Raw genomic sequence first — 26498 nt, forward strand, 5'->3', positions numbered from 1 at the left:
AGCGAGAGGGAGAGCGAGCGAGAGCGAGAGCGAGAGAGAGCGCGAGAGCGAGAGAGAGCGCGAGAGCGAGAGAGAGCGCGAGAGCGAGAGAGAGCGCGAGAGCGAGAGGGAGAGAGAGCGCGAGAGCGAGAGGGAGAGAGAGAGCGCGAGCGAGAGAGAGCGCGAGAGCGAGAGCGAGAGAGAGCGCGAGAGCGAGAGAGAGCGCGAGAGCGCGAGGGAGAGCGAGAGCGAGCGCGAGAGCGAGAGCGAGCGCGAGAGCGAGAGAGAGCGCGAGAGCGAGAGAGAGCGCGAGAGCGAGAGCGAGAGAGAGCGCGAGAGCGAGAGCGAGCGCGAGAGCGAGAGAGAGAGAGAGAGAGAGAGAGAGAGAGACCGGGAGGAGAGAGAGAGAGAGAGAGAGAGACCGGGAGGAGAGTGAGAGAGAGAGAGACCGGGAGGAGAGTGAGAGAGAGAGAGACCGGGAGGAGAGTGAGAGAGAGAGAGAGAGACCGGGAGGAGAGTGAGAGAGAGAGAGACCGGGAGGAGAGTGAGAGAGAGAGAGACCGGGAGGAGAGTGAGAGAGAGAGAGACCGGGAGGAGAGTGAGAGAGAGAGAGAGACCGGGAGGAGAGTGAGAGAGAGAGAGACCGGGAGGAGAGTGAGAGAGAGAGAGACCGGGAGGAGAGAGAGAGAGAGAGAGAGAGACCGGGAGGAGAGAGAGAGAGAGAGAGAGAGACCGGGAGGAGAGAGAGAGAGAGAGAGAGAGACCGGGAGGAGAGAGAGAGACCGGGAGGAGAGAGAGAGACCGGGAGGAGAGAGAGAGACCGGGAGGAGAGAGAGAGACCGGGAGGAGAGAGAGAGAGAGAGAGAGAGAGAGACCGGGAGGAGAGAGAGAGAGAGAGAGAGAGACCGGGAGGAGAGTGAGAGAGAGAGAGAGAGAGACCGGGAGGAGAGAGAGAGAGAGAGAGAGAGAGACCGGGAGGAGAGAGAGAGAGAGAGAGAGAGAGAGACCGGGAGGAGAGAGAGAGAGAGAGAGAGAGAGAGAGACCGGGAGGAGAGAGAGAGAGAGACCGGGAGGAGAGAGAGAGAGAGAGAGAGAGAGAGACCGGGAGGAGAGAGAGAAAGAGAGAGACCGGGAGGAGAGAGAGAGAGAGACCGGGAGGAGAGAGAGAGACCGGGAGGAGAGAGAGAGAGAGACCAGGAGGAGAGAGAGAGACCAGGAGTAGAGAGAGAGAGAGAGAAGGAGAAGGAGAAGGGAAGAGGGGGAGAAGAGAAAGGAGAAGAGAAGAGAAGAGAAGAGAAGAGAAGGAGAAGAGAAGAGAAGAGGAGAGGAGAGAAGAGGGAGGAGGAGAAGAGAAGGGAGTGTCATAATATACACAGTATATCATGGTGCAGACACACACTGAGACCAGTCAACATACTGGTGATTGGCTGCGGCGTTGTGTGAGAGCACATTCACTATAAAGACAGGGGACATCAGAGTTCCCCGCTCATTCGAGTAGCAGCTAGCAAGGAGCACAGAGTTCACAGCCTGCAACACAGATATTCACCATGTGCTGAGGGCATCAACTGGTTAGGACAAGGCAAAGGTCTTTAGTTAAAGCTGGTATCGTATTTACCCACAGTTCAAGTATGTTTAAATAGTTAACCTTTTAATAAAATAGTGTTGCACTACTTAAAGTGTTGGTGACCTGTATGTGATCCAGAACACCCAACACATCAGAGAGGAAGAGAAAAGAGAGAAGAGAAGAGAAGAGGAGTGCACTGACTGATGGTGATTTAACCTGGGGGGCCACCAAACCTCAGGCAAGGGACAAGGCTGAGAAGGTGGGGCCTTCATGGGTGACCTCAGCCAGTACAGGATTTGAACCCACGCTGTTGGTATCGCTCTGCATCACAAACCGGCCACCCAGCCAACGGAGCTAACCAACCTCCATTCTCGATAATGCTACATTGAATGTGCAAGAAATGCAAGAAAAATAAAATCAACCCTGCAATTGTAGCAGCTTGGCCACACCAAAGAAAGCATCCCTCCAGATGAAAGATGAAAGCCACATTTAACATTAGACAGGTATTCAGGAGTTGCACTGCAGTAAAGAAATGATTACAAAGAAGAAAACCTGCCCTTACATGCAACCTATTACGACATCCTGAAGCACCTCACAACCCATGAAGTACCTTTGAATTGTAGTAATGTTCAAAGTGCAGGAGCAAATTAACACAGAGGAGTCACACAAACAAAATAAAACAACCTGATTTTTTTCAAAGTTTAAACTTATATTTGAGAAAAGGTGTTCGTTGGAGGATAAAATGTTAGCCAGGATACCAGTAGAACTTCTTTGCTTTTTAAAAAGCACAATGGAATCTGTCATATTCACCCAAGTTCACAGATCAGGTACAACGTCTCACCTGAAAAACAGAGCCTCCAGTGATCGAGCAATCCTTCAATAATCCACTGATGTGCCAACCTGGATTGTATCTCAAGTTTCTGGAATGTGGCTTGAACTCACCACTGATTCAGAGTAGAATGCCACCACTTAGCCAATGTTGACAAGTGAAAGAATTAAACCCCAATTTCAATTTTCCCTATACATGTAATGCCTCACTGCAAGAAACATTCTTTGGTGCAACTGAGATTATTGCAATACGATAAGTTTCTCAATAAATGGGAGGCATTCTGACATTTAAATCCTTCAGACAAAGTTCAATGGGGAGTAGAAATTGGAACCTGGAACCCCTTCATCTGTATCACTTGGTTATATCCTGCCTGCATTCTGAAAGTTGACACCAGTTTCACTTAACAGGTACATGCACCCTCAGCCAGTCAGGAGTTATATTGAATCAACTGAATGCTTACTGCATCATTTTTGCAACAGATGGTAATAGCTTTTGCTTTGTACCGCCTTTGAAAAAGACATGGAATGAAGGAATCCTTTTCCTTTCTATTTCTTTTTAAAAAGTAACAAAAATGTAAATTAGCTTCACCAAATAAAATGTGGGGGGGGGGGGGGGGGGGGTTTCTGGATATAACTCGTTCCATTTAACTTCCAGAACCGTGGGAATGCAAGAGAAAGAAAAGAGAGAAAGAAGGTGTACTCACATTTCCACGGGGCAGAGTCAAGCTGTCGGATTTAAATTTCAAACAATGCTTGGCAATTAACTGCCAGTCACCATCAACTGGTGCATTCTCCATGGCAATGCCTCTACCAATCAGAGTCCACTTGCCAACCAATCGGCACTCTCTTCGCATGGTATAAAGTTGTCGTCTCTCCTCTCATTCCTATTCTTGCGATTGTCCAAATGAGTGCAAAATAAAAACCTTCGACAAAATGTCTTTTTTCAGTAATACGCAAGTTCTTAAATTCTGTCAGAAACATTATTGGACAGAATATATGGTGCTGAATTTAATACTCAGTCTCCCCCTGCTCTCCCCCCCCCCCCCCCCCCCCCCCCAAGAAGCATGCAAGTTGTCAATCCAGATTCATATCAAAAGCAATGTTCAAAAATAAACACACAGCTTGGCTCAATTATTCGAACTCTCACCTTGGGAATCAGAAGGGTTTGCATGCAGTGCCATTCAAAGACTTGATAGTATAAGCTAGGCAAGCACTCTGGGTCAATTTGAATGGGACATTTTCAATCTGTCTGTTTTAAAGTGAATTATGAAAAATGTATTTAAAAGGGCAGATTAATTCAATGCCTTCTAGCAGCACCATCTGAAATAGGTTACTGGTGAGTCAAAGTGCTACTGTTTGAGAGATTGTGCGGTGTATAAAAGGCAGTTTTTAAAAAGACCAGCATTCATTATCCATATCAAATTGTCCTTGCTTGGTGAGATGCCTTCTTAGGTCTCCAGTCTGTGTGCTGAAGGTATATCCTCACGCTATTAAAAAAGGAGGGAGTTCCAGGATTATGACCCAGTGACGATGAAGGAACAGCGATATATTGCCAAGTCAGGATGGTCTGCAGTTTGAGCGGGATCTTGCATGTGGTGATGGCTCCCATGGACTTACTAGACTTGTTCTTTCTCCCTCTGTGTTCCTTTATCTGCTCTTCAGATGCCTCCATCAATGAGTTTCTCATTCCAATCACTATATAAAAAACATTTATCCCCAATTCCCTATTGGATATATTATGTCTACATTTTGGCCAGTAGTTTAAATCTCCCCACAGTTAGATACATCATCTTTATAAGCAAGGTATCAAACCCTTCCATAATTAAAGATGCTCTCGCGGAGGCCATCCCTTGGCCTGCTAACAAATCGCTATGTTGAACCCATTGTCAGACAGTGAAGAGGTAGTATAAGAAGAAAGGATCTTGCTAACTTCTAGGTCTTCGAAGGAGAAGGGGGCATATCCAATTGGAAGCACTCAATTTTTGCAGTAGAACAATATCCACAGGACTCTTTTTAAAGTTTCAGCCCATTCAGGATCTAAGCCACTAGAAGAGTTTTTGAAAAAACTTTCCTTATTGAAGATCTAACAGCAATTTAGTACATTACTTACCCTATATGTTTTCTAACACATTCACGAGTGTTCACTACCTATGTTTGGGTGATTTTCTGGCCTGCAATCGACGGTTAATTGTTTGGAAAATTAATTTTTCAAGTATGTTTTGACATTTTTCCTCTGCAGAATAGTTTTTAATTGGATGAATCTCACTGGTGCTTGAATTTACTCCCAGTATATTAACACCCGAGCTTAACATCATTTACATTGCAAGTGTCAACTTCCACTTAAAGACTACAATGGCCCAGAATTAGGAGCAAGGTAATCCTCTGAAAAAGTGATCAATTGCATGATCTTCCCTTCATCTCCCCCAGTGTGTGATCAGTTGCAAATGTTGCACTGATCATTTGGCTTGTATCTCATCACTTCAAGGCTGAACCCCTCTGCTGCCTACAAGCTGAGAAAAGTAAACAGTTATCGTCTAAGTGTCTTGGAAGAAGGCATATCCAATTGGAGGAGCTCAATTTTTGCAATAGAATAATATCCACAGGTGTCCTCTTTTTAAAGGTTCCAGCCCATCCAGGATCTAAGCCACTCGAACACGTTTTTAAAAATACATTTCCCTTAAATGCAGGTCTACAGCAGTGCTAAGAATGTCTCCAGGCCATACAATGCAGTCATTGCCCACCACGAATCAACAACCAACGTGTGTAAAAAAAAAACAATTCCAACACGAGAGAATTGTGTTTGAATAAACTGTCAAGGGAATGAATGAAACAGGCCAGTGAAGGCATCAATAATCCATAACTGAAAGTAAACATTCTCCACCCGAAACAGCCACCTATCCCCAAGTGTCCCTTCCACAAACTAAAAAAAGAGAGAAAAAAAGGTCTATCAACTTAAATCAATAAAATGGAGTCAGAAAAACTCATGTTGAAACTTGTCTTTCATGCTGGAGAATGTGCAGCAGGAACGACTTAGATGTGCCTGCTACACCTCACGAGACACCCAAATGGCAGCATCTAATTTTTCTGTAACAAAAAAAAAAGCAAGGATTTAAATGATTTTTCAGGCCTTTTAGACCAAAAAGCACAGCACTGACAAGCTGCCACGTGTCCTAAATCTTGGCATATGGATGTTGACCCCCTGAACAAGCCTCCTTTTACAGTTTAATGTTGCTTTCCCAGAGTTTGTGTTTATTTTTGTGCTATCCATATCTTCAGTCAATCTCCAGTCTGGAGATTAAATAGACATCACAAGTACAAGACGGAAGGGTGAAAAGGACCATCACCCTTCACCAAAAAAAATGTAGTTCGACAAAGCCTGTTTACTGTAAGATGGAAAATAGTTTTTTGGGAGATAAAAAGGAAGTATCCCTGGTCCTTGTGATTGAAACCAACTGGAGTTCTGTTATCATTCCAGTTCGAGAATAGTTGTTCAGTTGAATTTCAATATTCATTATTGCTCAATTCAGAAAAGGGTGCATGATAAAATCCTTCAGCTCACATGGCAATTAACTTCCATATGCTAAGCTTGCCAGCAAGATCCAGACAGGCTATTCCAGATTGGCAACTACAACAAATTAAAATTAAATGGACTTCAGGAATAGGACAAAAAAAAAAAAGCAGTTTATACAAATTACACAACTGGACCTCATTATTTCAACCCCAGACATTTGACATGTGCCTTTGGCTGACCAATTGACTGGGGATACATAAAATTCCAGGAATAGTTACAGAGGTCCGAGCTGCACCTCGGTGACCTCGGGCGAGCACCGTGCTGGTGGGGGTCCTCACTAAGGATCAGAGGCCTCAGGTGCTTGCCCACTGTGTAGGGTGGCATGCTGGCACTGCAGGTGGCACCCTGCCACTGCAGATGGCATCGTGCCACCTTGGTACTGCCAGCCTGGCACTGCCAGCCTGGCAGTGCCAGGGTGACAGGCTGGCATTTTCCCCACACTCGGGCCTAGGGATGCCACCCCCTCTCTCCTCCGCCCCCCCCCCCCCCCCGGACCTCTTTCAGGATGACTTTTTTTTTGGGGGGGGGGGGGGGGGGGGGGGTTTGGTCGTCGCGTAGGGAGGTTGGAAAATGAAGGCCGAGCATCAACTCTTAGCTCTTCCCTATTACATTTCAATGGCACATGGGACAGCGAGCCATCACTTCCTTTCTCTGCTGCAAAGGCCGGGAATGGCTGAACATAGAACATAACAGTGCAGGAGGCCATTCGGGCCATCAGGTCTGCACCGACCCACTTAAGCCCTCACTTCCATCCTATCCCCGTAACCCAATAACCCCTCCTAACCTTTCTGGTCACTAAGGGCAAATGTTTATGGCCAATGCACCTATCCTGCACGTCTTTGGACTGTGGGAGGAAACTGGAGCACCCGGAGGAAACCACACAGACACGAGGGAGAATGTGCAGACTCCACACAGACAGTGACCCAGTGGGGAATCGAACCTGGGACCGTGGCGCTGTGAAGCCACAGTGCTATCCACTTGTGCTACCGTGCTGCCCAAATTCACACTGCATGAATATTAAGAATAAGTTAGCAGAACTGTTACCCACCACCAGTGCTGCAGTTTAAAGGAGTAATTGGAGCTGGCTCACTAGATTACAAGGAGATGTGCACATGAGCAACCGCACAAACTCTAAACTTCACTGACTATATTAAATAAATTAAGCGTCATTTTAGATGGAACTTTCTGAACTAGTTTGGTTGTCCAATGTTTAAACCTACTCTGTTGCAAGTCATTTCTTTGAAAGAAAGTGAGCTACCATATGCATATGTTCATCCTAGAATTTTAAAACTAGATCAACCTTATTGCTGTGACTAATTATAATCCTTAAACATGTTCGAGCTATAAATGAATAAAATAGGCATGATTCAATTCTTTGTTCTTTGCAAAGGAGGGCGTGGTGAGGAGAGAAGATGTAAAATCCAGTTACAGTACAACAGCTGAATACTTCAGTTGTATTTTTAAATTTAGAGTACCCAATTCATTTCTTCCAATTAAGGGGCAATTTAGCGTGGCCAATCCACCTACCCTGCACATCTTTTGGGTTGTGGGGATGAAACCCACGCAAATACGGAGAGAATGTGCAAACTCCACACAGACAGTGATCCAGGGCCACAATCGAACCTGGGACCTCGCGCCATGAGGCAGCAGTGCTAACCACTGCGCCACCGTGCTGCCCTAGCTTTTCACATTTCGGGCATCAAACAATAACATCTTGCTGCTGATGACAGTTTTTATGCAAGAATCTGGAAATAACGAACCCAGCAAACACCTCATGTATACCAAAATGAATTGGAACATTTTTCTACATTAAAAAGGGGAAATCTAAGGGGCAGCACGGTGAAGCAGAGGGTTAGCCCGGTTGCCTCAGGCGCCGAGGTCCCAGGTTCGATCCTGGCTCTGGGTCACTGTCCGTGTGGAGTTAAATATTCTCCCCGTGTTGGCGTGGGTTTCACCCCCACAACCCAAAGATGTGCAGACTATGCGAGTTGGCCACGCTAAATTGCTCCTGAATTGGATAAAATGAATTGGGTACTCCAAATTTTAAAAAAATGGGGAATATACAAGTAAGCTAGCGGGCTGAACTACCGTTGCCATTTTAGAAAAGGCACTACCCAACTAAAGACAGTTTATGCACGTCTACAGAAATACATTACAGACCAAAACATTATTTAGCCGCACATCAGAATTGCATTTTAAAGGCATGCGATTAAGAGTGACTCAATGAAAAAATAAATACATTTCAGTAGGATTATTGTAATTGCATAAGGTTCTAGTCTGAGACCCAAGCACCCATTTCTTTCTCATCTCAAAGGAGTCCATCTACAGCCAATGGAGGAAGAGCCAAAATCCTCCAATTGTGATCGTGGTTGATTGCTATTGGTTACTCAAAGATTCACCATCAGCAAGGTGAGGAAACTTGGTTATCACCGAAGGATCCTAACATTTTCTCATAATTTATATTCTAAAATGGAACCAATTGTTCCATTAGATGTTCGACCAAAGCGAAAATCATCAGGCTGAGGCACATAAATGACAAATTTCAGGGAAGTGTCTGAGATAACATTTTCCCCTCAGGTGTCAATACAGTGTTAAACTATAAATCTTAAACATTTTGCTCACTCTACACTTGTCACTTTTTTGTAGTGAAAATCTATCCAATAAACAAAAGGTTAATGCTAACTACAAACTCTTCAGGGCACATTGAACTTCACAATGACCACTAAAATATGCCTGGACAACCTATGTAACATGCACTCAAGAGGTCAAGTGTAGTAAAGCAATAGTACAACAGCCTCCAGCAGATTGTCTGCTGGACTAAACATTAAGGACAGTCAGGGTTGGCATAGCTGCCACTATGTTTGGCTGGTTGGGGAGACAATGGGATACATTGAAAAAGTAACATACAATTGCAGGAGACCAGCAGCAGACTGGCCAATCCCTCAATTAAGGTCAAAAACAGCAGACATGGTTGCTGTCGCAAATGGTTAGAAAGAGCAACTACACATTCCCCTTCAATAAAACCTGTGCACCGTCATTCTTAGACACACACTACAGCTTTCAGCGAGGTGTTGGTGGATGCATTGAAGTGCTGTGTGGTGCTGAAGTGAAAAGTGGATCCATGCCCAAAGTTTCTCAAAGAAATCAGATAATAATAACCTTTATTGTCACACAAGTAGGCTTACATTAACACTGCAATGAAGTTACTGTGAAAAGCCCCTAGTTGCCACACTCCGGCGCCTGTTCGGGTACACAGAGGTGTCATGGTATCCAGATCAGCATATCATGGTGCAATCACACATACACTGATGGACAGGCAGTTGAACCAACCAGCACACACATAACATCGCAGCCAATCACCAGTGAGAGCACACGCACTATAAAAACGGGGAACACCACAGTTCCCACTCATTCTACCAGGAGATAGCTCAGAGAACAGAGCTCACAGCACGCCACTCAGACATAGACCATATGCCGAGTGCCTCACTAAGATAGTCATAGATTATCATAGAATTTACAGTGCAGAAGGAGGCCATTCGGCCCATCGAGTCTGCACCGGCTCTTGGAAAGAGCACCCTACCCACGGTCAACACCACCACCCTATCCCCATAACCCAGCAACCCCACCCAACACTAAGGGCAATTTTGGACACTAAGGGCAATTTAGCATGGCCAATCCACCTAACCTGCACATCTTTGGACTGTGGGAGGAAACCGGAGCACCCAGAGGAAACCCACGCACACACGGGGAGGATGTGCAGACTCCGCACAGACAGTGACCCAAGCCGGAATCAAACCTGGGACCCTGGAGCTGTGAAGCAATTGTGCTATCCACAAGGCTACCGTGCTGCCCCAGGGTGATAGGGCTGGGTTCACAGGTTAGCTGGTGAAGCACGTTACCCAAACCAGTGGTTAGTTGTTACCATTAATTAGACAATAAAACAGAGTTGTACCATCTACAGGCCAACACGACAAGAGGGAGAATTCAAAAATGTCTAAATTACCTAACAGCACGTCTTTCAGGACCTGGGGGGGGGGGGGGGGGGGGGGGGGGGGGGAAGCTGGAGCACCCGGAGGAAACCCACGCAGACACGGGAAGAACGTGCAGACTCCACACAGACATTGACCCAAGCCGGGAATCAAACCTGGGACCCTGGAGCTGTGAAACAACAGTGCTACCGTGCCACCTCAGTGGCACATAAAAATGTTGATGTTTGTTTACAGAATGCTGAAAGAACAAGCCCACATTTTTAAGGCCTCCCAGTACATCCCAAGGGATTGAGCCACTGAAGTTTTTTTTTTGAAGTGCAGTCACTGTTGCAGTGTAAGAAGTGTGGTCGCCAATCTACACACAGCAAACTCCCACAAACAGCAGTGATAATGACCAAATAATCCGTCTTTTAATCTCAATATTGGCCCAAGACACAAGGCAGCACCCAATCCCCTCTCTCCCTCACCAAGTATTGCATGGAACCTTTTTCTGCCTGTCAAGGCCTCAGTTTAACACCTTATCCAAAAGATGATACCTCCATGCAACGCCCCTCAGCACTGCACTGGAGTGTCAGCCTGCAATACACATTCAAGTCGTTGGAGAAAGCCTTGTGACTCAAGGGTGAGAGTGCCCCTAACCCTGACACTGTAGTGCTGACATTGCTCCAAATTACCATTTCATTCTCCCAAATGAGAAGTGAGATGTAGCAATGAAGTTAGTGGGTGCAACTTGAGAAACTGTCTAATGACAATACTTTTTCAGCACATCGTTGATGGCATCAGGCCCTGATCAAGCACAGTACAATTAAAGCCCCACAACATTAAGCAGAGATGCGATACTCTGAAGGCTGATTTGACAGATAAACAATTGACATCTGTGAATGAAGACTTAGTCGGAGGTCTTGGTCTCCTCAGCCAGTTCCCAATCTACAAGTCCTGACAGGAAATAGGTGTTAATTTTTTCACATCAGGTTACCTTAAAGCTTACTTTTTTTGTGACTACTCTATTTAGTGTCAAATATCAGGGCATTCTACACTCAAAATGCAAACTAGATAAAGTCACATCTAAAAATCCAACAGACCTCCGCTGTGCAGAGTCTGCATGTCCTCCCAGTGTGTGCGTGGGTTTCCTCCGGGTGCTCCGGTTTCCTCCCACAGTCCAAAGATGTGCAGGTTAGGTGGATTGGCCATGATAAATTGCCCTTAGTGTCCAAAATTGCCCTTAGTGTTGGGTGGGGTTGCTGGGTTATGGGGATAGGGTGGAGGTGTTGACCTTGGGTAGGGTGCTCTTTCCAAGAGCCGGTGCAGACTCGATGGGACGAATGGCTCCTTCTGCACTGTAAATTCTATGAAGACCCATAAACAGCAATTTAGCAAGACCAGATGATGTGTTCCTGTGCGAGTTTAATGAGGGGGTGAGTATTGGGCGGGACATCAGTATTTCCCCTACATTTCTTCAAAACAGTGTCACTTAATATTTTAGGTTCACTTGCAAGGTAAAACAGGACCTTGGTTTAATGCCTCATCAGAAAAATGACACCTCTGACAAAGAGGTATTCCCTCACTGATGCACTGAACTGTCAGCCAAGATGTCTGCGCTAGTCCTGCAGTGGGGACTTCAACCCACAACCTTTGACTCAGGCAAGAGTGCTACTAGCTTAGCAACAGCCGACATGATATGAAGTGCACCGTACCAATACATGCACACATTATAATACTTGGCTACAGATGCAAATTAATCTTAAATGCCGGGTGTTTCTTTGCTGCAACGTGAAATTAACAAACACATTCCAATCTGATAAGCTACCTGACCAACAAAAAAGAAACAGATGTTCCATTTTGGATCTTAAAGGAACTTTAGCTTAAAAGTAGAATACTACATCAGCCATAGAATACAATGCATCATTGGCAAATAACATCACCCATGTACCATGAGTAATTAATTATCAGCTCTCGGTTTTGAAAGAGATTCAGGCATGCTGTTTAAATATTGCTTCTGGTAGTGCAAACTACAGAGCTCAATTCTGACTCTGCCTTGCTGACAGGGATCCTCACCTGACCAGAACACCCAAGAGAAATTCTCGCAGTGTTCAAAATTGTCTGAGCGATGCATTAAAGGCAAAGTTAGCACACATTCTTATTCAAACTGTAAGATCTCAGAAGAGACAGCCCCTTGCTAGAAGTGGAAATGTAGAAAATGGTGTGCCCGTGTGTCAATTATTACCAGTATAAATTGTGTGCATAATTAGAATGCAAATACCCATGTAAATATATGTTGTTAATTACACCCTTACATCAATTACAGCCATGTAGCATTCCAATTTAGCATCTCAACTTTCACTGGAGAAACTACAATTCTACTATTTTCCAAATTGCCATGCATTTTATTAAATTAAAAATGAAATCTCAACAGGTTTAATAAAAGGACCAATGCACAACTTTAAAAAAGGATACTGAAATTTATCAACATGCCAGGTTCAATTTTCCTGCATTCTAGCCAAAGACTACACTTGCCTTGACCACATGCACAATGCCATGGAAGATTTATCAGTGTAGTACGAATGTTAAGATGGATGTACTTTGTAATAGAAATGTGTACTGGATTAAAACCAGTTCCCAGCCCCACATTCCCGAGACAACCAGGCAGCTTTGTAGCAACAAATTTCACCAGGGCATTGGGGGCTGTTTGCTACTCCCTGATGGTTTCATCAAATCAGCATGTCTTAAATTACTATAATAATAATAATAATAATAATAATAATAATCTTTATTACTGTCACAAGTAGGCTTACATTAACACTGCAATGAAGTTACAGTGAAAGTCCCTTAGTCGCCATCTGAAATGAAATGAAATGAAAATTGCTTTTTGTCACAAGTAGGCTTCAAGTGAAGTTACTTTAAAAAGCCCCCAGTCACCATATTCCGGCACTTGTTTGGGGAGGCTGGTAAGGGAATTGAACCCCCGCTGCTGGCCTACCTTGGTCTGCTTTAAAAGCCAGCTATTTAGCCCTGTGCTAAACCAGCCCCAACCGTTGCCTGTTCGGGTACACGGAGGGAGAATTCAGAATGTCCAATTCACCCGACAGCACGTCTTTCGGGACTTGTGGGAGGAAACGGGAGCACCCGGGAGGAAATTCACGCAGACACGGGGAGAACGTGCAGACTCCGCATAGACAGTGACCCAACCCGGGCATCGAACCTGGTACCCTGGCGCTGTGAAGCAACAGTGCTAACCACTGTGCTAGCATGTCACCCATGTTACAATGCCATTTACTGAGACAGGGTCACAATGTAACAATCCAGGCCTCAGTTCACACCTCAGCACAGCAAGTCACAACTAAAACAGAATCTCACTTCATACGCTTGCCCTTCCCCATAACTCTTTCCAAATCTTCAATTATCCTACGCACAAGTTGTCATGCTTCCCAGCTTTTAATTTTAACTTCTATTTTTAAAAAAGATCAGAATCCATGGAAACATTTTCGACCATAGCTAACCACATAACAACAGTCATATCGCACAGTTTCTAGTTAAGTTGCTTTGGCGAAACCTCAATAGATTACTGCGTGTATAGCTTTGTTGCTTCAAAAGGAAAAGCTACCAGTTCATAGCCGGATCCAGCTTCAAGACTCCACCTCACATAATTGCACTGTGACTTATGTACTACTTTCACAGGGCTCAGCCGCGCATTCAGTTGGCAGTCAAGAGCTTGCAGAATCAAAGAAATTATTCAGCAGCTTATCATCAGTCTGAACATTTTAAACAACCTCATCTTATGTGTGTGTACTCAAGTGACAAGAAACACACTGCAGTCCTTTGAAAGTCCTAGACACCTGACTAAAATGCAAGCATTTATAGCTGCAACCAATCGTCTTAGTGAAGTAACTTAATTCACACAAGACCCAAACAGACCCCAACTCAGACATTTTAAACGATGACTCGTCTCCACGCCAGATGGGCCTGGATTTCTGCTCGAGAATTCATTGAACCACAAATGAGTCCAAGGAAAACAAACTGCAGTCAGAGCTGCGGAACGCCATCTTGACACAGATTCTGCTCAAGAGTACCACCAGCCTGAGAACATTTCTACTCTGAAAGCAAATCATTCTTCCTCGACTGCAGCTCAAGCACTAACTATTTCCCCAGGCTTTTTACAAACGACAAACACACAGGGCACAACGTGACACTTCGAACAGCAGCTAGCACGGTGCTGTGGTAGCTGGGATTTTAATCGCACCACATACACACAGAATTAAAATCAGAGCCTCTCAAATACAGTGGCTGTGCTGCCTGAAGGAGGTCAAGGGGTGACATATCTGAAATGGGTGATGCATACTTGGTCTAACTTGTTCAGATTAAACCAGTTTCTTGTCATAACACAATGGAATTTCAACATCAAAAAAAAGCCATAATGGAATGTACAAGCTCAGACAATACTTCATTGAGTAACTATCTCCACAAGAGTGTTGGTCATTCACTCTCCTTTCATCCACAAGGACTTTTCATAGATTCAGAGGAAGTGGGGAACATTTTTTGGCCATTAGCAGCCAAAACTAACACAGCAACCACAAAATACAGAAGAGATACAAAATCATTTCTGCTGCCCTTCACGTTTCAAATAGGTAACTTTGAAATATAAGCTGGTAAACCTTTTCGGTGAAAAAACTGACAAATTGATGTATGCAGTACAGAAAATATAACTGCACAGCCATGCAGTAACATAATGGGAGCCTGAGACAAAAGAACCCAATGCCTGCCCTGCACAAAATACACTTTCCATGGATAGACTGCAAATTTTGTACCTGCAAAATCATGCCATTAAGACTTTGCAAACTTCCAGAGATGAACAAGACATGCAGAAAATTCATGCAAACATTGTTGCATCCATCACTTCAATTGGCCAATCCAGGCCCTTTAGCACAATATGCTATTCTAGTCAGATCGTGGGTGAACGTGGACAGTAGTTTATCTAAAATTCTTCTTCTGGACAATTCAATATGCTCAGTAAATCAGATAAGCTAAACATAGGGAAAAGTGAAGTGTTCCCGGTGAATGAGTTGGGTCGGCGAGCCAATCTCGGGTGGTTGCCATTCAAGGTGGCCAGAAATAGGTTTAGATACCTGGGGATTCAGGTGGCGAGGGAATGGGCAATGCTATATAAATCTCGAGTGGAGGAGGTCAGACAGGATCTGAAAAGGTGGGACACGTTGCACAGGACTCTGGCAGGGAGGGTCCAAGTGGTGAAGATGAACATTCTGTAGAGGTTCCTGTTCATATTACAGATCTTTGTAATGAAGGCCTTCTTTTGAAAACTGGATATTATATCAGATATTGTATGGGCTGTGAAGGTGCCAAGGGTAAAGAGCACTCAGTTACTGAGACAGAGGGATGGTTGGCATTGCCGAACCCGCTACATTATTACTGGGCAGCGAACGTGGAGAAGATGAGGTAATGGTGGGAAAGAAGGGGGGTAAAATGGGTTAGGATGGGGGAAGAATCCTGTAGGGAGTCCAGCTTCAGTGTTATGGTGACGGAGGAATTTCTAATGGCGCTAATGAAATACGCGGAGAGCCCTGTGGTGCAGTCCAGTGAAGGTCTGGAAGGCCTCCAGCTCAGGAGGCATTTCAGGATCGAAGGGATTTTGATGTTAGCGCCGCTATGCGAAAACCACAGTTTCGAGCCGGGGGTGGGGGGAGATAGATGGTATTTATAGGAAGTGGAGAGAGGTGAGGCTGGTTAAGGCGAGGGATCTGTACTTGAAAGAGGGGATGGCCAGTATTGAGAAACTGAAGGAGAGCGTTGAATTCCTGAGAGGAAGTGAGTTTAGGTAGCTGCAGGTAAGGGATTTTGCGCAGAAGGTTTGGAAAGAGTTCCCCAGGTACATCCTGCTGGAGCTATTGCTGCTTCTGGATATGGAAGGGGAGGGAAATATCGGGGACATATATAGCTGGCTGGGAGAGCAGGGACGCGAGCAGGTGGTGGAGATTAAGGAGAAATGGGAGGGTGAGCTGAGAGGGGAGATGAACTGGGGAGCATGGAGTGAGGCGCTACAAAGGTAAATGCGATCTCCTCGTGCGCAAGGGTGAGCCTGATGCAGTTCAAGCTGGTACACAGGGTACATATGACTTGGGCAAGAATGGGTGGGTTCTTCCAGGGTTGGCAGACTGTGCGAAGTGTGGGCAGGGACCAGCGAATCACACACATGTTCTGGGGCTGCGAAAAGTTGGAGGTTCGATTCCTGGCTTGGGTCACTATCTGTGTGGAGTCAGCACATTTTCCCTGTGTCTGCGTGGGTTTCCGAAAGACGTGCTGTTAGGTAATTTGGACATTCCGAATTCTCCCTCTGTGTACCTGAACAGGCGCCAGATTGTGGCGGCTAGGGGCTTTTCACAGTAACGTCATTGCAGTGTTACGGTCAGCATACTTGTGACAATTAAATTACTAATTATTTGACTCTGGGCGGGAGTGTTCACGACGCTAACAAGGGTAGTGGGGGAGGAGGTCGAGCCGGACACTTTGTGGTGATATTTGGGATATGGGAGAAGCCGGAGCTGACAGAGGGGAGGAAGGCCGACATTGTGGCCTTCGCATCTCTGGGAAGAATTCTATTGGAGTGGCGTTCAGCAACGCCACCGGGTGTGGCGGCCTGGCTGGGGAACTTATATGACTTCCTTCAGCTGGAAAAGTTCAAATCCGAATTAAGGGGTTCAGCGGAGGATTTCATAAGAACACAAGAACTAGGAGCAGGAGTAGGCCATCTGGCCCCTCAAGCCTGCTCCACCATTCAGTGAGATCATGGCTGATCTTTTGTGGACTCAGCTCCACTTTCCGGCCCGAACACCATAACCCTTAATCTCTTTATGCTTCAAAAAACTATCTTTATCTTAAAAACATTTAATAAAGGAGCCTCAACTGCTTCACTGGGCAAGGAATTCCATAGATTCACAACCCTTTGGGTGAAGAAGTTCCTCCTAAACTCAGTCCTAAATCTACTTCCCCTTATTTTGAGGCTATGCCCCCTAGATCTGCTTTCACCCGCCAGTGGAAACAACCTGCCCGCATCTATCCTATCTATTCCCTTCATAATCTTATATGTTTCTATAAGATCCCCCCTCATCCTTCTAAATTCCAACGAGTACAGTCCCAGTCTACTCAACCTCTCCTCGTAATCCAACCCCTTCAGCTCTGGGATTAACCTAGTGAATCTCCTCTGCACACCCTCCAGTGCCAGTACGTCCTTTCTCAAGTAAGGAGACCAAAACTGAACACAATACTCCAGGTGTGGCCTCACTAACACCTTATACAATTGCAGCATAACCTCCCTAGTCTTAAACTCCATCCCTCTAGCAATAAAGGACAAAATTCCATTTGCCTTCTTAATCACCCGTTGCACCTGCAAACCAACGTTTTGCGACTCATGCACTAGCACACCCAGGTCTCTCTGCACAGCAGCATGCTTTAAGATTTTATCATTTAAATAATAATCCCTTTTGCTGTTATTCCTACCAAAATGGATAACTTCACATTTGTCAACATTGTATTCCATCTGCCAGACCCTAGCCCATTCACTTAGCCTATCCAAATCCCTCTGAAGACTTTCAGTATCCTCTGCACTTTTTGCTTTACCACTCATCTTAGTGTCGTCTGCAAACTTGGACACGTTGCCCTTGGTCCCCAACTCCAAATCATCTATGTAAATTGTGAACAATTGTGGGCCCAACACTGATCCCCGAGGGACACCACTAGCTACTGATTACCTATCAGAGAAACACCCATTAATCCCCACTCTTTGCTTTCTATTAATTAACCAATCCTCTATCCATGCTACTACTTTCCCCTTAATGACATGCATCTTTATCTTATGCAGCAACCTTTTGTGTGGCACCTTGTCAATGGCTTTCTGGAAATCCAAAGATACCACATCCATTGGCTCCCCATTATCTACCGCACTGGTAATGTCCTCAAAAAATTCCACTAAATTAGTTAGGCAAGACCTGCCCTTTATGAACCTATGCTGCGTCTGCCCAATGGGACAATTTCCATCCAGATGCCTCGCTATTTCTTCCTTGATGATAGATTGCAGCATCTTTCCTACTACCGAAGTTAAGCTCACTAGCCTATAATTACCCGCTTCCTGCCTACCTCCTTTTTTAAACATTGGTTTGCTAATTTCCAATCCGCCAGGACCACCCCAGAGTCTAGTGAATTTTGGTTAATTATCACTTGTGCAGTTGCAATTTCCCTAGCCATCTCTTTTAGCACTCTGGGATGCATTCCATCAGGGCCAGGAGACTGGTCTACCTTTAGCCCCATTAGCTTGCCCATCACTACCTCCTTAGTGATAACAATCCTCTCAAGGTCCTCACCTGTCATAGCCTCATTTCTATCAGTCACTGGCATGTTATTTGTGTCTTCCACTGTGAAGACCGACCCAAAAAACCTGTTCAGTTCCTCAGCCATTTCCTCATCTCCCATTATTAAATCTCCCTTCTCATCCTCTAAAGGACCAATATTTACCTTAGCCACTCTTTTTTGTTTTATATATTTGTAGAAACTTTTACTATCTGTTTTTATATTCGGAGCAAGTTTACCCTGATAATCTATCTTACTCTTCTTTATAGCTTTTTTAGTAACTTTCTGTTGCCCCCTAAAGATTTCCCAGTCCTCTAGTCTCCCCACTAATCTTTGCTACTTTGTATGCTTTTTCCTTCAATTTGATACTCTCCCTTATTTCCTTAGATATCCACGGTCGATTTTCCCTCTTTCTACCGTCCTTCCTTTTTGTTGGTATAAACCTTTGCTGAGGGGGAGGGATGTTCGCGGCTGTGTTTGAGGAGTTGTTTGTCACGTGAGGGGGGTGGGGGGGGGGGGGGGGGGGGGGATTGAAAAAAATTAGTACAAACCGTATAGTTGTGTGTTTACTCCCCGAATTGTTTATGTTTTGTAACCTTTTTATACAAGTTTGGAATAAAATACATTTAAAAGAAATATTCAGTATATCAGAGTCAAGTATCAGCCTCAAACTGTGCAGGCAGAAGCAGCCATACTAATTGTGCGGATGCTATCACTGTCCCACTTGCACCATGATAGGAGTGTAATTGTTCCGTTCACCTCCTTACACTTATCAAAAGCAGAAACTGCAAATGCTAGAAACCCAAGGTCAATACAGAAAACACTGAAAATAACCAGCAGCAAGTGTGGAGAAAGAAAGCATTCATCAGGGGACCTGTCTCAGTTATCAATCAAGTGCAAGACAGTAAGTAGTTTTTCCCATTTATTCATGGGATGTGAGCACTGCTGTCAGGGCCAGCATTTATTGCTCATCCCTAATTGGCTGACACGATAGTGGTGTTGGTGTCAATACCTTTAACATACTACAACATATAACCGCTACAACACATGGCAACATGGGAGGCGGTGGCACAGTTGTCGGTCACTGGACTAGTAACCCAGAGACCCAGGGTAGTTCTGTGGGTTTGAATCCCACTATGGCAGATGGTAAAATTTGAATTCAATAAAATAAATCTGGAATTAAAAGTCTAATGGTGCCAATTTGTCGGAAATCCCCACCTGCTTCACTAATGTCCTTTCAGGAAGCAAATCTGCCATCCTTACCTGGTCTGGCCCAGATGTGACTCCAGATCCACAGCAATGCGGTTGATTCCCAACTACCCTCTGAAAGGCCTAGCAAGCCACAGGAGTTCAAGGGCAGTTAAGGAAGGGCAATAAATGCTGGAACAGCCAGCGACTCCCACATCCCATGAATTTAAAAATGCTGTTGAGCATTTAATAAGTATTCAAGCTTCATTGTATTCAAGTATTGATTATCATTCAATAAGTATTCAAGCTTCAATTTTGCTTAGTTTTAAATTGGATCCTACAGATGAGCCGTTGAGGACCAATGTTCACGTTGCAATTTTCCAACACAATCTTCAACATCTTCAAAGCATTTCTTTTAAACTTCGTTGTGTTATTCATAACTTGCATCTAGCCCATCCCATAGGGTATATCCTTTAGCACCATGTGGGAAGTGTGCTGAACAATAACACACCAGCTCGTCTCAAAAGCAATGAGATATTCTGCTGAACAAATACTGGGTTCATCTTACATCAGAATACCCAGTCCTCTCTCAGCCACACTGCAAAAAGCAATTCGTTATTTCCTGCCATTAGTCACCATGAGTACTCAATTGAAATCACAGTGAGTAACCTTCTAAAAACAACATTTCTTCCTCAATTGGTCATGTCCGTCCTTTACTAATCTCCTTACTTTTTTAAGAAATCTCTCTCAGCACACCCAGAGTGCCAACCCTCTTTTTGTACAGATGTGGTCTTCCATTTCCCTAAACCAGTTACTGCCGCTGCTGAGACAATGATGTGGCGCGGGCAACTAGTGATGGCTCAGTGCATGCTGGATCTCAATTATAGTACTGGTGCCTGAGTCAGCACTACCCTCAATGACAGCCCTGTAACGATTAACAGGCTAGCAGTGGTGCCTTAGTGAGCAGATTTTTACACAAAGTGTAGAGAAAGAAAAAAAACAGTCCAGCAGCAAACAGACAGACTGTCAATCAGCTTTGTCAGTAGACAGGCCAAGCTTTCAGTCCACCCATAGAGGCCGGCATCATTTTCGCTTTTTTTCCCCTGCTGCTTAAATGGGGCAAGGCCTGACAGGAGAAGCATTGTAAGCTATGGCGCAACTCAATTGATACAGACCAGGACTGTTCTAATTTTAAAATCAATGACTTGGGCCGAGTTAGTCACATTCAAATACTGACTTCAGTGACTCAATCTAGTGGTGGTGAACGGAAAAACCAGCACATTCCCACTCCAAAATTTCATATCATGCTCAAATGGAAATACAGATATCAGCGAGGGCAAAGAAAAAATATATAGATTTCTCCAACGTCTGCAATACCAAACGGCTTTCTTTCAGGCTTAAACGCGAAGAGTTGTTCGCTTTGGTAAATACTGAGAGAGCTAATGCATCCACAGTACCCTCATTCATGTCTTTGGTATTCCAAACTTCAATTTCTTTTCCAAACATCATCTTCCTGAACTCCACCCTACATAAACTATCCAGAACTTCCCAGCCACACCCAATCTTGCATGAATCATAGAATCGTAGAATCCCTGCAGTGCAGAAGGATGCCATTCAACCCATCGAGTCTGCACCGACCCTCCAAAAGAGCACCCTACCCAAGCCCCCACCCTATCCCTGCAACCACACCTATTCCTTTGGACACTTAGTAGGGGCAATTTAGCATGGCCAATCCACCTAACCTGCACACCTTTGGACTGTGGGAGGAAACCCATGCAGGCACAAAGAGAACATGCAAACTGCGCACACAGACAGTCACCCAAGGTCAGAATCAAACCCAAGTCCCTGGCGCTGTGAAGCAGCAGTGCTAACCACTGCACCACAGTCCAGTTTGGTATCCATTTCCATCCCAGTCACCTTCACTGGCTCCCTATTCCTCCATGCATGAGTTTTACGACCATCTTACGCAAGAACCTACCTCTACAACCTCCAAACCCTTGGGCGCACACTAACTCTGGCTACCATACCTCCCCCTTCCCTGCACTCAAACAGCATCAGTGGTACAACCTTCAACCATATGACTCCACACCCTGAAACTCCCTCCCTCAACCACCTCCAACCTCGCTGGGGCATTTCTCCCCATCTTTAAAATAAAAGCCCGAGTGAAACATATCACTCCAACCACACTGGCTCAGTTCTCCTGTTTATTCTTCGACTCCCACCCAGGAACTGCCTCAGGACATCCCACTCCAGTCATGAAGGTCCTTAATTAACCAAGTTGCCAATGGTGGAGCCCAGCATGAGCTGCTGCTGAAGGAGGCAGAAAGTATGGGGGATTGGGGGGGGGGGGGGGGGGGGGGAAAGAGTGTAACCCATTACAATTTCCAGTTCACACTCAGGAGATGTGAGCTGGAAAATATCCTAAGGACAATCTTAGTATTTATTTCCCATAATTAATCACACGCAAGCTTGCACGGGGTCGGACCACACCTTCCAGAATTACACAACTTGGATACAGGCGAAGGGAAAGAAAGGACATCCTTTCCCTGACCACTGAAACGAGTACTCTCTTGACAAGATATCATGGATTTCCGTTCGGCGACCCGTCTACTTGCCTTTATCGCCTAGTGCATGCACATATGGAAATATGAAAAGACTAGGGGGAGGTCGACTGCCCGGGCAGCTGCCTAGAACAAAGCTTCTCCAACGCAAACTTCCCAAGTTGTCAATTACAAAATCAATCACAATGGGAAATTGAACCGAGAAACTCACACACACACAAACGAGAACTAAGACAGTCAATGGAATCTTTAACGTGTTTGCCAAAACGCAATAAAATGTTTGATTTCCCCCTCCCCACCCCACTTGAAAGGTCTGAGTCGCTCTCCTTACCTGTGATGAACTGACGCCGGTTCTCATCAAGGTGAGTGGAAATTACATCCCCCATTGCGCCTCACTAAATCAAAAGCAATCGCTCCCCTCTTCACACAGCGCTTGACCACCACTCGCCCACGCCCAGCAATAAACGAGCTTGGAGCTAATCGTGGGGGGGGGGAATTCACTCCCGGCACAAATGCAAAGACTTCCGACCCAGTGAGGCGGGTGAGCTGGCTGCACTGGGCTCACAGGCGCAGGGAGGTTTCACTCCAATCCAGGCTATCCCAGCTCGGCGCACCCCCTCTGCCCTGCTCCTTGTCAAACAAGTTTTACGCTCTCCACACTCCCCGCCTCCTTTACCCTCACTAGGGGTGGGGTTTGAAAACGGCACATGCGCCAATCTACCTTAAACTTTCTAAAGTTTCGGCTGCTACACGTACCCTTTTCAAACAGAAGGTTTTTATCCCCTAGTCTCACTAAACAGATGCGACCCAGCCCGCCCCTTGCCCCCCTTTTACAAAGGGCAAAACCAATAAAGAACTTATTGACAAAGGGCTTAGGAGGTTCAGGAGGCGGAATTGTTAAGGTTTGAGCCACAGCAAGACCAAAGATGATCAGCTCAGATGGATAGAATCATAAAATCCCTATCGTGCAGAGAGGGACCATTCGGCCCATTGAGTCTGGACTGACCTTCTGAAAGAGCACTGTACTCATGTCTGCTTCCCCATCTACCCCGCCCCATTCCCATAACCCCATAACCTAACCTGCAGGTCCCTGGACACTAAGGGGCCATTTAGCATGGCCAATCTGCCTAACCCGTACATCTTTGGACTGTGGGAAGAAACCGGAGCACCCGGCGGAAACCCACGCAGACACAGGGGGGGGGAGTGCAAACTTCACACAGTCACCCAAGGCCAGAATTGAACCTTGATCCCTGGCGCTGTGAGGCAGCAGTGCTAACTACTGCGCCACCATGCTGCCCCATGACTAAAATTGTCCCTTCAGTGTCCAAAGATGGGCAGGTTGGGTGGGGTTGAGGGAATAGGGTGTGGTAGTGGGCCTAGGTAAGTTGCTCTTTTAGAGCGTTAGTGAGTACTTGATGGGCCGAATGGCCTCCTTCTGCATTTTAGGGATTCTAAGGACATGGGGCATCTGATTCAGGGCAGTGCTGAGGAAATGTTACACTTAGGAAGATGCCAAAATGAGGACCCCCTCCCCCTATTTGCCCTCTAGGTGAATGGAAAAGATCCCATGCCACTATTTGGACGAATAGCAGAGGATTGCTCCCCGACATCTCAGTTAATAGCTATTCCTCAACCAACATCACTTCAGATAAATTTACAGGCGATAACAAATTTGGAAGCATTATGAGCTGTGAAGAGGGTGGAGAACTTCAAAAGGACAGATACGTGGCTGATGAAATTCAATGCAGACAAGTGTGAAGTGACTATGAAATAAAGGGTGAAGTTCTAAAGGGGGTGCAGGAACAGAAGGACCAGCGTGCATATTTTCTTTGCTCTTTCACGGGATGTGGGCACCACTAGCGAGGCCAGCATTTTATTGTCCATCTCTAATTGCTCTTGAGAAGGTGGTCGCGAGCCACCTTCTTGTGGCGCTGCAGTCCACGTGGTGCAGGTACATCCACAGTTTGTGACAGAATTCCAGGATTTTGACCCAGTGATAATGAGGGAACGGCGATATAGTTCCAAGTCAGAATGGTGTGTGGCCTGGAGGGCAACACACAGCTGGTGGTGTACCCGTTTATCTGCTGCTTTTCTAGGTGATAGAGTTTGTGGCTTTGGAAGGTGCTGTTGCAGAAAGCATGTGCACAAATCATTGAAAGTGGCAGGTCTGGTTGAGAGGGAGATTAATAAAGCATACAGTATCATCGGCTTTATTCATAGGGTGCCATGAGAATGTCGCTTTAAGAAATGTTTGGCTGCTCATGTTACTGCAGTGACGTCAGAGTGTGGGTGGAGCTGAGCTCTGGCTCTGCTTTCGAGTTTGATTTTGAGAAAAGCTTGGGTGTGTCTGTGTCTTTTTGGTTTTGTTTTCAGTGTTGGAGCTGAAGCCAGACAAAGCAGCCGTACTGCTGTTATCTTTGCAATTAAAAGACTGTCTCTTGATCATTTGGTGAATTCAGAATTATAAATGTTCTGAGTAGCGACTTTAACCTGATGTGCTTCTGTTAAAGGTTATGTGTTTTTGTAAGTCTTCTGGATGTTAACAGGACAGCATATGCATTACGTAGTGGTGTATTCTTTGGGGGTTGTATTTGAATTAATGGTTTCTAAGATGTTCACTTTGTTTTAAAAAGGTTAACTTGAGTTAATAGAATAAACATTGTTTTGTTTTAAAAAATACTTTTCCATTTCTGCTGTACCACACCTGTAGAGTGGGCCGTGTGCTCCCCATACCACAGTCTAGTAAATGTTGTGGGTCAGGTGAACTCCTTGATACACTTTGGGGTTCTCTAAACCCTGGCCCATAACAAGGGGCACAGAGTATAAAAGATAGGAAGATTTGTTGAAATTGTATAGAAAACTGGTTCCGCCTGAGCTGGAGTATTGCATTTAGTTCTGGGCGCCACACTTTAGGAAAACTGTGAAGGCATTAGAGAGAGTGCACAAAGAGATTCACAAGAATGGCTCCAAGGATGAGCAACTTCAATTATATGGACGGATTGGAGACGTTGGGACTTGTTTCCTCGGAGACGAGAACGTTGAGAGGAAGTTTGATAGAGGTGTTCAAAATCATGAGGGGTTTGGACGAGAAGGAGAAACTGTGCCCGTTGGGGAAGGATCGAGAACAGGAAGGCACAGATTTAAGGTACTTGGCAAAAGAAACAATGGGGACAGGAGGAAAAACCTTTTCACCCAGTGAGTGGAAGAACTGCCTGACAGTGTGGGGACTCAATAGCTTACAAAAGGGAATTATTCTGTTATCTGAAAAGGAAGGTCATGGCACTGGGTCGAATTGCCCGTAAGGAGAGCTGGCACAGCCATGATAGAACAAATGGCCTCCTTCTGTGTTGTACCAATTCTGTGATCCTGGAGGACAGCAAGGTGGCGCAGTGGTTAGCACTGCTGCCTCACAGCGCTGAGGACCCGGGTTTGATCCCGGCCCTGGGTCACTGTCCATGTGGAGTTTGCATATTATCCCCGTGACTGCATGGATCTCATCCCCCACAACCTAAAAGGATGTGCAGGATCGACCACACTAAATTGCCCCTCAATTGGAAAAAAAAAGAATAGTGTACTCTAAAAAAAATTTTTAAATCTGTGATCCTGTGAAAAATCAGGTTATCAGATGGTCACTACCGCACTGTTTTTCATGGAATCTTGCTGTGCACGGTGTTTCCCACAGTGACTAACCGTCAAAAATACGTATTTGAAGGTGATTTGCTTTGAGATGACCTGCGCGCTTGAAAGGCAAGTCCTTTCTAACCTGACTAGCCAAAGACCAGTTTGATCATGGCGATCACCTTCTGAGCTGTAATTTCAGGAAATAGGGGATGAGAAAATCTGTCGGCTGGTGGGAATGTTACCACGATAGTAAACTATACTGCTAACCCTGTGAACAAGAGTTCAGTATATGTTACTATTATCCATAATACAGTCTGTTCTTGCTTTTTTTGTACCCTTAGCCCAAGGAGGATGCTTAGCCTGTTCTCCTTTGTTTGCTTAACATCATCTGCTTCTCTGTCAGGTGAGCTGTCATGATTGAACACTGAGAATCATGGAATGGAATTATCACAATGGCTGAAGTATAGCATGACATTTGTACCATATGTTTGTCACAGACTATAGGCTTAAACAGTGTATTTCAAACTTTTTTCCTGGGACACACTTTTACCAACCATCGGACCTTTGGGACCCATGCTGGCCGACCTTAGCGATCCTCACTGGCCGACCTTCGCGACACACCATTATTGCTTACCTTTAATGTGGCAGGTGAGCCTGCTTGGTCCTCATAATCTCACTTGCTTCGTCATTCAATGTTACATTTCTGCTAAGGACTTCAGCTGAAGATTTAAGTTCTCGCTTCATCCTTTGAAGAAGTCAAGAGGTTTGTCCTCGAACTCGCCATGCTGAGTCCTCAAATGCCTTGAGGTTTTTAAACTTCGATTTGCCAGTACTTCCCTGCATGT

General features: G+C 45.3%; 1 protein-coding gene across 1 annotated transcript in view; it reads right to left on the reverse strand.

Annotated features, from left to right (window-relative positions):
* The window catches only part of niban2a (niban apoptosis regulator 2a), a 300778-nt gene extending 278089 nt beyond the window's left edge, over positions 1–22689 (reverse strand). Inside the window, exon 1 of the mRNA XM_072488298.1 lies at positions 22364–22689. Coding sequence (XP_072344399.1) covers positions 22364–22418 — 55 coding nt within the window. The 5' untranslated portion in view covers positions 22419–22689. The remainder of the gene's footprint in view (positions 1–22363) is intronic.
* Positions 22690–26498: the final 3809 nt, after the last annotated feature.

The sequence above is a fragment of the Scyliorhinus torazame genome, chromosome 22 (genome assembly GCF_047496885.1).
Source record: "Scyliorhinus torazame isolate Kashiwa2021f chromosome 22, sScyTor2.1, whole genome shotgun sequence".
In the NCBI taxonomy this organism is placed as follows: Eukaryota; Metazoa; Chordata; class Chondrichthyes; order Carcharhiniformes; family Scyliorhinidae; genus Scyliorhinus; species Scyliorhinus torazame.